The sequence below is a fragment of the Stegostoma tigrinum genome, chromosome 20 (assembly GCF_030684315.1).
Source record: "Stegostoma tigrinum isolate sSteTig4 chromosome 20, sSteTig4.hap1, whole genome shotgun sequence".
NCBI classification, from domain to species: Eukaryota; Metazoa; Chordata; class Chondrichthyes; order Orectolobiformes; family Stegostomatidae; genus Stegostoma; species Stegostoma tigrinum.
The window spans coordinates 28,054,113-28,067,812 of record NC_081373.1 but is presented as its reverse complement, the minus strand read 5'-3'; the positions used below and the strand labels follow the sequence as shown (position 1 = coordinate 28,067,812).

Below are 13,700 nucleotides of genomic sequence, written 5' to 3'. Positions count from 1 at the left end.
TCCAACTCATCCGTGCTGACCAGATAAAATAGACTCCATTACAATTTTATTGATCCAGTTTCCTTACTGTGGTTTATCACAATGAAATCCTGTATAAATGTTTATTCTAAAATACTGATTTATTCATGCTAATCTGCTGAACACAATTCTCAGGTTCTACTGACCAATGATAAATGTTTACATATTAGTTAAAGATGGTCAAGAAACATTAACAAGGAGCCAGCATATCCATCCTGATACGGGTTAGATTTGTGCATTCTCTCATAACACTCAGAAGTTCGCACTGCATGGAGGAATCTGCTATTGTGCAAAACAGACCAACTTTGGTTTATTGCTGTAGACTCCATACCAAGCTGACAGTAAATAACTTTCAATGTGCTGCACATTTACTGAGAGATTCCTTGAATATTTCTATAATTAAACTTCTTAACCCTGAAATGAGCTCCACCCAGTGATTGACATTATGTACATGAACACTTAAGGCCGTCATTTTCTTAATGATACGCATTTGCCACACATTAACTGAAGGCTAGCTCAGCTAGGTTTGTCAAAAACCATATGCTTAGTGCAACATATACAGTATACAGATGGTATCATTTCATTCTCATCTTAATTTCAGAGAAAATCAAAGCAGATGCTCCATTGCACCAAATCATTTAGATCTAAACCAATAGCTCAGTGAGGTTGTAGGGCCTACATAAATGACTGGATAAAGTCATGACGTGGACGTCATTCTCCAGGTAACATAGAAAAAGCCCAAGCAATCAATACAGGAGGGAGAAGTTTCCAGTAGGTGGAGTCATAACACCATCTGGCCTGATATATTGATAAAGATTTTATACTTCACATATCAAAACACCATGAATGGAAGCTTATTTCACAAAGAAATTTTGTAACTATCTCCATCTGAAATCTAATCAAGGCATGCACTGCCTGTAACCATAAGACAAGGTTTTTAATCAGTGTCTTGCTTTCTTCCTTGGACAGTGCACCTAAAATTCAATTAACTGCTCAATATTTGGTAATTTGCTTGCCACGTATTTATCTCCTATGATGCAAAGGATGCAAAAACCTTGGAGAAAAGACAGTTACATAATCCAAAAGCATTCTGGAAACAGGCTGTCAGAAACTCAAATACTCAGGGTTTCTAATTCTTCTGCAAATTTATAAATAATAAATGGCTAAGGAAACAACATTTTCCATGTTCTGAACAGTAATTGATTGAAACAAGTATGGGAAAAGCCTTTGCAACATGTTGGGTTGATGTGCATGAAGCATGTTTAATTGTGGAGTACTTTCAAACATCTGATTGAGAAAGGCAGCAAAGATATAAAAATCATCACATGGTTCTTTATTGTCTTAGATGAACAAACATCATTCCGGTCAACATACATAACCGTCAAAAATAATTTAAACATTTTTATAGAATTATATAAAAAGTTCAGCAAAGATAAATAAAAGCTTCTGTTAGCAGACTAATACACATTTTTCAACTCAACAATTTAGATATTTTCAGTTCACCAGTAGTTAAATATAGTCCCCCACAATAGTGTAAATGTAAATCACGGCTTTCACCCAATTCATATATTTGCAAAGAATATTTTCAATAAACAGCAGTAGCACATGCAATTTCAGAAGCGGTACCTGTGCCAATAAGCTTAGCAAATTTACAATTACAAAAATAAAATATTGAACTAAATATATCAAGATTTTACAGGTTTGACAGGTAATTTCTCCCACAGGTTTTTCAAATATTTTGGGTCATACACAGTAGATTTCCTAACGTGGAAACAAGAAACTCAGCTATGAAATCACGTATCTATATTTTTCAATTGAGTTATTCCTTTTTGGTGGAGAAATTGGGGTTTAAAATTAATTATATTTCAGTATCACAGTGAGAACACATAGGAGAAAACATCTTTAGTGTATTCAAATGTAATGTCAGAAGCACACCCGTTCTCAGTTTAAAAAGAATGTCATTTGTGAAATTTTAACTGTGCTACAAGTTTTGATGACTCTTTTCGACAAAACAATTATACAGGCAAGCAGTTGAGACTTTTTTTTAAATTCAGCAACACAAACTTCAACTGACCATTAACAAAAAATATTTTTTGCTGGTATAGAGACAAAACTAAATCAAGCCAAAGCCCAACATAAAATGCATTTTATTTTGGCAAAACAAACTTAAAGATGAGCAAACTCAAAACTAAGGCATGTTTGAATAAAAACAACACCCAAGACAAAAAAACAAAATAAAGCTGCTGCATTTGAAACTATCCATGTCAGTACTTTGTTTTTCCTCAAGTGTCACAATATCACAGTTATCAAAACAAGCTAGCTAACTCTTTGAATTAGGTAAAATCTAAATGGATAGAGATCCTCCACTATCAATTACTCTTTAGACATAACTTTCAAACAATTTTATTCTATTACTTACTTTGTTTAAAAACTATAGTAACTAAATTGCAGCCAATTGTAGTATTAAAATTATTAAAGCTACCATTATTTATCAAAATACACTAGAAAATTATTTGATTGATGTAAAAGAACATTGCAGGATAAGGTCCAACAACGTCTTATTTTCAAGAGCAACATCAAAAAGTACCCTCCACAAATATTCATCATTTTTAAAGTTACAGTTTGTCAACCTTCCACCAGGTTTGCCACCATCCCAACAAGTTTCAAGCTGGATTCCTAAAAAGTAACATTTCTCAGCTCAGCCTGGGTATCCAAGACTCTGCCTGCTCATCACAGGAAGTGGTGGTAGTGGAAAGCACATTAGAAAATAATCACATTTCAGCACCCAAGCCTCAACACATTATTGTTGCAATGACCCCATATTCTTGACAAACTAATTTTACATAACTGCACTGGGATAAGTCATTGGAGGACCATGCAAAGGATTCAGCTATGCTATTTAAAAAGGACAGTTACATCAATTAATTCCTGAACAGATTGCTCATTTATATTAGGCACAAAAAGGACAGATAAGAAACAGACAGCATATTTAGGGGAATGAAGTACATTAACAAAGCTAACTTTCCATACAGAATAATGAAAATTAATGCCAACTTTTAAAAGGTATGAATGTGGATACAGTATTTGTGAAATAAATATTTTGATGGAAAATAAGTATATCCTATCAGGTACAAACTGCAGAAATACTACAGGTTTAGTAAGTGTGAAATTTCTATACATACGAATAAAATAGGATTGAGCAGATGCAGTATATTTCATCTCTACTAATAACATGGCATTTTCACCATAAATTAAAATTATTGTTATGGACTCAACCCTTGTATAATGCTCCTCTCTACATTCATATTCAGACCAAAGAGTCCTTTAAAGACTTGACAGCTATTCAAGTTTCACTTCAAAGCTTTCACCAATTAAGATGGGCATTCTCAAAGGAAGGGTAAATCTCATGCACAAATGAGCTGAAATATATTTGGTGGACACATAATTGAGAAATGCATCTGCATATTTATCCTGTGTACATAATTATGTATAGTTAAAAATCTCAAGATTTAATGTTCTGATTATACACAGTGACATTATCAAAACCCTCCAGTAAATTCTGCAGTTCACAATTAGAGAAACACATATTGCACAGGAAACCATTAAAAGATCCATAATATTCTAATAGTTTAGACTTGAATTATATCAAAACAATGACATTTACTACTTCCTCCAGTAATTGAGAATTCAAAAGGTTAAAAGCTCAAGAAATCAAAAATGTAACATTATACAATATAGATCAAATATTGATACATAAACAACCTACATCCAGAGATTAAAGACAGGCACTTTAAGCAGTATGGGATTTTGGTGCATTAAGACGTGTACAGGCCACAAGAGAAGGGTCATACACAGTACAACCTGAAGCTGTCAAGGCTGAGCAAAGCAAAGTTTAATACTTTCACAAGGAAACCCTTATTGTTCTGAAAATATAAAAGACTAACCAGTACATTTCATGACAAGGTGCAATATCTTTGGGACCACAATGGTACACCACACTGTTCTTTAGGCACAAACAAAGTCGTTTTTTGAAAAAGTAGGCAGATAACTGAATACAAAATCGATTCATATCCATAAATGCCACATTATGGAATCTGCCAGAGAGAGGTCAGCAGATGGACTTCACTATGCAGACTAATGAGGTGAATTTAGAAGCAAAGTTAAGAATGCGAGAAGATAATTCTCTTCCTGCCTGATCTACTCGCATTAGAGATCTCAAACAAACAAATTTGGATGACAGCGCTTTTACCTTCAAGTTCTACCTTTAAATGTCACTGACAGGAAGGCTGACATCATCCAGATCCAATGGAGCAGAATAACTTTCCGGCATGCCATTTTTTCCTTGAAGGACTGAATCTTCCTTTATCATTTTGGCAGCTGGTTTTCGGGCAGAGACAATCGGGATCTTGTGCTGCCCTGGCTGAGCCATGGTAGAAAACTTGTGAAGTCCTCGCTTCTCCTCGTTATGTTGGGGATTGTGGTCTGAAGTGCTGCTGGTGGCGGCAATGAGGGGATTATAGCTGGCTGGTGTTTTTGTGGAAGATGAGACAGTACAGGATTCTGCTGTGGAATTGTCAGAAGGCTCCTGTAAAGAGGATAGTTCGTCAGATACACAAGGTCATTAGTGGCATGTCAGTATTTCAGAGGCAGAATTTACTCTTTGTAAAACAAAAGCAGAATAAAAAAACCACAAAGCAAAGATGTTAGGAAGCACATGTGCTGTAAAAATGAGAAGCAATGCATTTTAGCCAGCGAGAGAGAGGACCAGTGCCCATAACTTAAGTGAAAGAATAAGCCAGATGGTACACAAAGTTGAATATGTGAAAATAAAGTCATCGATAGACTGTCTAGAAAGCCAGGATCCCCCAAATTTCTGTTGAACAGGGTTACTAATTTTGCAAAATCAGTGGCATACCATGCGATTCACATCTTTCACCTGACCTGTCAAAATGGTTCAGAGGTTTCTCAAAATGTGTGCAAAATGTTACCAAATCAAAATTACACATTTTCAATAATCTGGTATTGATTTTTACTGTCATGCATAAAAGGGACAAAAGGATAAAGTGTTTCACTCAGGTGAAAATAAAATCTTTAGTTAATTTTGTTACAACAGCTGTTTTATTATCACTAATCATTATTTTCAAACTATTTTCTTGTTTGTCGGATATTCAGAGGCATGTCACTGAACTTAATATGAGAGGTCCCTGATTGTGAACACACTTAATTACAAATGCAATGCAAAACAGCAATGCGTTAATACTAATTATAAAGATCTGACCTGCGTATAAATTGGCTTACGAATGAACTTAAGAATGGAGCCCGTTTGTTTAATTGAACCTTCAAAAGAAAGTCAGAAACAAAAACAGAAATTGCTGGAAAAGCTCAGCAGGTCTGGCAGCATCTCTGAAAAGAAATCTGAGTTAATGTTTTGGGTCCGGTGACCTTTCCTCATTTGCACTTCTGTAGTTGATGAGGGATAAAATAAATTGTTATACAAGAATAATGGGCCAAAATTCACACAGGATTGAACTAACAGGTTCACTGTTAGTCAGACTTAGTATTTTATTTATTTTTGGACAGCAAGTTGCAACAATTGCAAGTCAAGGTGGGCATCTGGGTCCCAGGTCAACTGGACAATAAATTTATTAGCCAATTAAATTGTGCAAGTTCATTTCTTTTTGTTTTTAAATTAAGTAATTTCCTTGCAATGTTAATGAAAAGAAAAAAATTTGCCTCAGCCATATACAGTGTTGATTGTGAAATCGATAGTACAAGGACTGAGAAAGAAGAATAGTGCAATGAATGGAAAATCAAATACTGGAAGGAGAGGAGGACTGAATTGAGAGAAAATGGGAAAATAAAACAATGAAAAACTTTAGAAAATTTAAACTGTTGAAATCTCTAGTACCGAATAATGTGACATTTGTTACAGTTAATTTTGTGTCAGTGAATTTGATTGGTAGTAATTAATATACATTAAAAATGAAAAGGCCAATGCTTGAGAGAATTCGAGATCTGTTCCACCTGGCTACAAGACTTGGTTACGATGGATATCTGGAGGCCCAAGTATTGCTGAGCAACAGAATGTACTCACTGCGAAAACAAAAGAAAGAGCAAACAGGCAGACTTTCTTTTCCAAGACTTCCCGCTGAACGAGAAGATTCAGACAGATAAAAAGGTCTAGTGCTCTCTGGGATCTACCAGCAGAAATGCAGGAGGAAAGACAGCTTCTGGTCAAAGAAATGATTGCATAGATTGTCATGGGAATCTGGAGAGATTGGTGTGCTTGGATGCCTTGCAATGTAGGGGGATTGTGGTGAGAGTGGTGGGCTTAGTCAGTTCAGGAATTCTCTGGTAATTGAGGTAAGTACCTTTGACGAACAATTGATATGACAGCTCAGCAAAATCAAAAACTGTGATCACATTGGAAACTGGCAGTAATGTTCAACTACTTTCTGAAAAAAACTCCAAATCTGCAGATAGTAAGCAGTGAAATATGGATGGGGAGAGGTTTTCAGTTGGGAATATCTTTTCTGCAGTATTAGATGCCCACTAAGTATTGTTGTTAGCTGGTTCTGATGACAAATCTTAAAATCTGAAATTTTGTCATGTCATTCACTCCAGCTGGTCATGGGCAGTGATTCTCTGGGGATCTTTAACAATTTGCTGTGCAACGGAATCTCAAGTTACATTCAACCTTCACGAACAAGGAAGGGATTTGAAAACAAATAATAAAGATCAGTGAACTTTGTGTGACTCCTGGATGTACTTCAAACTGCCAAAATATCTAAGGATGTAAAAGCGTTCTCTGGGGATCAGGGGAGCATGTTACAAGTAACAGTCCAAGATGCAAGATCCAAAGTAGACCAGCATGAAAAATCTACTCATGAATTCAACAACCATGAATGAATGAATCTGATAAATAATACACCAAAGACAGGAATGCTTTATTATCAACACACGTGGCTCAGAATAACGCTGAAGTAAATTATTCAAAAGCAATATAGAGTACTAAAATTCATTTGGATGGGATACAGCAAACTGAGACTAGATGCAATTTAATTGCTTGATATCACGTAACAAGCTAACTGAGGTACATTTTACAACTGCTGCAGTTAAAACTTTCTGAATAAACAACAGTTTTAATTTTCATATTTACTCATTCATGAACTCAGTTCATGTATCATTTCTGCTTGGGGTTCTGAGTGTTTTCTTTAAAAGAGAACCTTCTCCAAGTACACTTCATTATCCAAAATATCTCCTGAAATACACACGTTCTTCAGGGCATAGATGTTGAGAATCTGACTGATATTTAAAATATTTTACTCAACTACCAAGGCAAATTTGAAGTGATATCAGCCTAATGTCTTTGTTACTTCCTATAAATCAATAGTGTATGCATTTCACAGGAATTCAGCTAAAATTGCCTCATTATTAAAGAGGATTCATGTTGATGAACCTTATCATACCAGGTTGACAGGCACAGATCAAACTGTAGTATCTGTGATCCATTACTGACTGTTAATTGTTTCTATAAGCACTAAAACTATGAACATAAAATACTTTAGCCCCAAGAAGCACAGAGGAAAAAAATAATTATAGTTCACGAGACACTTGTCAGAATATATTTAACTACTATGTAAATGTCAACCACACATTCACAAATACACACACACACACACACACACACACACACACGCAAACAGCTAAACATTTCTCGTATTTATAATTTTTGGAAATCATCAATTACTGAAGTGCATAAATCCTATGCAAGTATTAATAAAACAAACAAAAGAAAGATAGTTTTAAATTCAAGACAGACTGATGTGTCAATATGCTAAGACAATTGAATATAGTGCAACATCAATTCATCCAGAAATCAGATAATTAATATGTTGATCAGATGAAACAAAGAAAATCTTAAGCAGCTAAGTTTTTTTTAAATAAAATTTGCCCTTGCAGACTACGCTCTAGAAAACACATCTACTAACAGTGTGTTTTGGGAAAATATCAGAACCAACATTCAGAAAAATACACCCATCTAAATTACCATATTTGCACTAAATTATATACATCAGGAATAAAGATTACAAAATCTCGTTCAACTATGTCAACTATTTTAAAAAGAAAAAGCTAATTCCAGCACGAAAACAAAAATTACTGAGGGCCTTCCTTTAGATCACAAAAAGACACTTTTGTTCTTGTCTATTTTCAGACTATTTTCGTGATGCATATCTGTACTATTTCTGCAAAATTTGTTTCAAACAATTCCTAAAGCATGCAAAAATTTAGTGAAAGTGGCATGAAGAGTCTTCACAGTATGTGTTACAATATACATAATGGTTTTTGGATCTGTTGAATATTGACTGTTAAATTGTCCTGTCACTATCCTGAAGTCTGATGCAACAATGTCAGACAGCTGAGAAATGGAAATAAAAAACAAAACAAGTATTTTGCACATTAAATGAATAAACTCAGAAAAACTAAAATCAGAAAAATCAAGTTGTATTACACACACTCCTGAAATAAGCACCTGAATCAAACAAAATAGGCAGATCTCACCAAACATAAAAATTCTACACAAAGTAGAAGTCAAATTTATGCCTTCTTTTAGATGAAGATTTTACATTTCACGCATATACAATCACACAGAAGTATGCTCATGCAATGCAGTTCCACCACAATGATGTCATGCCTCAAATTCATACATCCCAGAACACATTTAACATGCAAAGGCAAGAATACAAATAGTACTTAAGGTCAGTGATCAATTTGTTACAAGGATTGTTAACAAAGCATTAATACATGGTCTGTGCTATTGCAAAGGTAAAAGATCAGCTGTGCCATAAATAAAAATGAGGAAATATGAACTCTCATGCAAATTAATCAAAATGGCAACACACCATGGAGGATTACATGTGAAGGAATATCTACAGCTTTTCTTGAAGATTGTGGTCTTCCAATAAAGAGGACTATCATTTTTGTTTGATTTTGTAAATTTTGTGAAGGAGCTCAAATAACCAATTGTGGATAGGCTTTAAGGTCTGCTCACTTTGATAAATTTGTTTTAACTTGCAAACTATAGAATGGTTTTCTTTTTTCTGTATTCCTCTATCATTTAACATCTCCCCTCAATTGTGATTACTGCACCTACACAAAAACATTGCTACGTCACAAAGGTATTACATCATTTAGAAAAAAAGCTCGAATTATATTTTTTGAGTATTTCCCCCCCCTCCCTTTTTTGGTGGATGGAACACTCTTCCATTGCACAGAGCTGTTTGCAGCTCCTGTCAGGACAGTGAAATGAAGTGTAGTCATACTACCAACCCTGTAACTACGTGGTAGTACAGCTTTGCTTGCCCACAAGAATATGATGTGTTTCTACTTAATTTTGACGGCATATTCCTAATTCTACTTGTGGCACACGTTCGGGATGAATCACCATAATAGAAGTGAATTACCTGGATTTAAAATCATCAAGAAATGTTTTAATTAATTGGCAGAAGTAAGGAGCAAGTGGATAAAAGTATTAGTTTAAATTTCTTGTTATTAATCAGCAATTGAATGAATGGTTTGAATGTTCACTATTTTATGTCAGCCATAAGACAAAATTGCTTCAAGCACATTCATCAATTACTAGATTCTAATCCTCCTTAAAAAGACTTGCTTTACATGAGAGCTCACATACGTGCTGCATTCACCAGTTCTTGATGTATACCTCTGTATACAAGGATTCGACAGCCTTCTGGCTTGCCGCATCTGGAAGAACACAGTGCAAAGCTCAGATTAGAGTACCCGAAACTCACAGAGAGAGCAGAGAAATAGTAGAAAACACAGTCATAGACTTGCATATTAAGATATATCTTCGAAAGCCAATCAAATCAACATACTTCCGAGTTGCAAACTTGTAAATTTTCACAATTAAGCTGTTAGAATTTTATACTTTTTGCACTGTTTTAATATTATAGTATTTCTTTTGGAATCTGGAAACAATAAAGAGACTTATGACTGTGTAATCTCAAGGGGAAGGTAAAACCAGGAAAAAGCTACCTTGAGTAAATAAATAATAGGAAGAAATACTGTAATCCATGTGCAGCATAGTTTGTTTGTAGAAAACAAACTTGCAAGAGCAACTTCAACCACGAGCTTTTCTGGCACAACATTCAATGTTAAACTTGTGTAAACTGACACTGCCAGTTTAAAATATATAACGCATGCTAGAACAAACACACTCAATCACAGTTACATTTGATGTGTCCATGTGACAGAAGCCTCTATTTGAGATATTAGTAAAAACACCCCTGGCATAAAGTAAACTCACATTCAAATTTTCTCTAGCCATTCTTAAGTCTTGCATTATCCATTTTACACAAATTTTTATTTTACTAGCAATCACATCCTCCTGTGAGCATTTAATTTTTGTTTATTTTAATATGTCTGATTAGAAATGTTTAATTTATTACATAAAGATAGATAAAAGATGCAATGAATCAGAAAGTACAGAAAAAGAACGCTACATATTATTGTTAAGTAGAACTTGGTATAATAGAAACCAAGAAATGTTTCTAATAACTACTGGGCGGGGGGTTTGGACATAGAAGATTAAGGAAAGCCACCTTGAATTTAATTTTTCTATCATTCACTGTATAAAAATTTATATCGTTCATATGCGTGATTGTTATCTTGTAATGTTAGTGATTGCAAGCATCTGCACAAAATAATATAAAGACATACAGAAGCTGATCTTCCAGGGCCTCGCTGTGCCACTATTGCCCCAGATATTGCCTTGATCCAGTTGTGCATATCTTCAGGACTGTCAGTCTAAAAAATGAGAATCACAACAGACTTTCAACAAAAAGTGTATGCATTTATACTGTATTGTGAGCAGAATACCACTCTGCACCTTCACTATTTAACCAACATAAGCCATTCAATAGCTTGCATTTGTTTCCAAACTAGACACTACATTATGCTTGTATTCAGGGTTAAGCATTCAGTGACATACACTAGCCTTAGCTATTAAATGGAAGTTTTGCAATTTTAGTTAATCATTAGCTGAAAGCCAGATATAATGTACAAACAGTCCCAGCTAGGTATTTGGGTATTACCACATTTCAAGATAATTTAAGTATATATCCAAGAAGGGTTAGGGGTTAAAAAGGTTTCAGCAGCCTGATTTTCAAAATAAAAGAGAGAGTTCTAAGTGACCAAGATGTTCACTAGCAGAGATGTTTCTCAGACTGTAAAAGTAACTGATTAAGACTGCCAGAATAAATTCAAAGTACCTTGTACCAATTCCATGACAACGCTATCAGCACTTTTCTGATGCTAAATGGCAAATAACATGGTACGGGAATTTCTGAAATGGAATACTGAAAGGCTGTCAGGTTATAAAGATTGCAGGAAAGTTGGAATGCAATGGAGAACAGTCAAACGTTACCTCGTTCCAATTAAGATCACCCTATGATGCCAAAAATGCAGTTCTTAATTATCTTGTAATGAAATGAAGCTAATCATAAACTACTGCTCTGTATATTTATCTTCCTTTTAAATAAAGTTGTGAATGGCATCATCTCACCTAGCTTTGGACTCTACCTTTGGAGAAACTGAAGAAATAAAAATAGGAAGGTCAAAAACACAGGATAAACTGTCAAACAAATTCATAGTGTGTACTATGAATTCCCACAGATGTAAAATGTTCAGACTACTTTGTGAGCAATTCACACTAAACTGAAATGGCTCAAACGCATTACAGTATATTGAACTTCAAAAAAATAATGATTTGGGGGTGAACTTAGTAAGCAATAACTTGTAAGATTGCTAAATACGTCATGGTCTGTTTCTCGCTACTCTCATGGCATAGATTGTCTTGGGGCGATGGAAGGGAGCACAGTCTGAAAAATTGCTTCTTCCAATGGCACAGTAAGAGCTGCAGGATCTTCTGGTCGACAGAAATGAAAAAAGTCTGGTTTTGCTCAGCTGCGTACTGGGTAATTACATCTGCAGCTGTTGAAACTGACCATATTGAGCAAATATATTTACTATGCCTAAATGCAATTTCCAAAATGTAACCGAACTTTGATCTGGCCCAGTCCTTTCTTATAAAAATAACAGAGCTATAACAAATCCAACTCTATTATGCAAGAGCTATATCAAACTCAAACAATCAACTGTTCCTCTCTTCATGAATGCTACCAGATCTGGCGAGTTTCTAGAGCATCTTCTGTTTTTACTCAAATTCAAACTACATTAACAAATCAGATTTATAAGTTTTCCTAGGTCCCCTCTGTATGTACATGAATTGGAAAAGCCTAAGTCTGTGGGTCAATGACTAATGGTGAATATTAGCCCAAGGCCCCACTGCACTGCCTGGGGCATATTAGTTTCATCAGTCAGCATGTTTCTCTTGCTACAGATACTGCCAGATCTGACAGATTTCTCCAGCAATTTTTGTTTTAAGATCTGTCATTTACAGTATTTTGCTTTTATTATAATAATTCTGAACATATTTTCCTCAACTTCCAAAATACCGTAAAAAGATGATTTGAAGATGAATATGGCATTCATTGTATCTTTTAATGCAGAGTTTTGGATTAACAGACAGAGAATGCATCCAATAAAGTGGTGGAGAAAGGATCTTGAATGTAGAAAATTGTTGCTGGAAAAACTAATGATAGGTGGATGTAATGCTGGACTGGGTATAGCTAGCACTGTATTGTGTGGTCTCAAAACACAAACTAGACAATGAGCTTCAATGTATATTCTGTATATGTAAAAGCTGTTAAAACTTAAAAACAGTATTCAAAACCTGCAGTTAATTAATAGTCTTAGAGTCATAGAGTAAATACAGCTCAGAAAAAGGCCATTTGGTCCAATCTGTCCATGACAACCAAAATCCTAAACTAAACTAATCCCATCTGCCTGCACTTGGCCCATATCCCATCATGCATTTCTTATCCAATATACTTAACTAAGTCTCTTTTAAACCTCTAAGGTCACTTCTCAACTTCCTACACTCGCGTGGAAAAAATAGAGTCCCAGCCTATCCTTATAATTCAACCTTCCATTCCCAGCGACATCCTGAGAAATCTCTTCTGAACCCTTATGTTGCGATTGTCCTTTCTTATCCCAAAGCCAATAACTGCTCTCTCAAGACCAGTGTATCAAACATCTTTCAGAAGTCTATGTACACCATATTAACTGCTTTATTCTCATCAACCCTTGCTGTTACCTCTTCAATAACCTCCATCTTGTTACAAACAATTTTTCCTTTAGAAATCCATGCTGGGTCTTCCAAATTAACAAACATTTTTCTGTGTCATTATTAATTCCTTTCTTGAAGTAATAAAGTCAGGTAATATTACTGCAGATTTAGATTACAGTTTCACCATATGATGTGTTTTTTCCCCCCAAAATTGTATTTTACTTTCACCTGAGACATATTTGAGCAAACTTTATATTCATATAAAAAGAAATATTTTACTTTTAAACTTTTACGCAATGTGAGTAATTACTTACTTACCTGGACGTAAAATGTTCTAAAATTAGTAACTATCTCAAACAAGTTATCACGCAACAGGATTTCTCTGTAACAGAAAAATATTGTTTTAAATGGTCAAGTATTATTTTTCTATCCATATCACTCAGATGAAAAGACAAATTGGCCTATTATACATTTA

The 13,700-nt window shown here is 34.8% G+C and overlaps 1 protein-coding gene across 6 annotated transcripts in view; it reads right to left on the bottom strand.

Annotated features, from left to right (window-relative positions):
* Window positions 1-1,346: 1,346 nt before the first annotated feature.
* Window positions 1,347-13,700, bottom strand: part of plekha1b (pleckstrin homology domain containing, family A (phosphoinositide binding specific) member 1b) — a 74,463-nt gene continuing 62,109 nt past the window's right edge. For 3 of the 6 annotated variants that reach the window (XM_048550876.2, XM_059653068.1, XM_048550877.2), the window contains exons 10-12: window positions 13,544-13,607; window positions 10,756-10,842; window positions 1,347-4,603 (exon numbers count right to left, since the gene is read on the bottom strand). In XM_048550876.2, the coding sequence (XP_048406833.1) occupies window positions 4,283-4,603; window positions 10,756-10,842; window positions 13,544-13,607 (472 nt within the window). In that variant the 3' untranslated portion in view covers window positions 1,347-4,282. Of the gene's footprint in view, window positions 4,604-9,693; window positions 9,781-10,755; window positions 10,843-13,543; window positions 13,608-13,700 lie in introns of all 6 variants that reach the window. The other 3 variants (XM_059653071.1, XM_059653069.1, XM_059653070.1) reach the window with 3 other exon arrangements.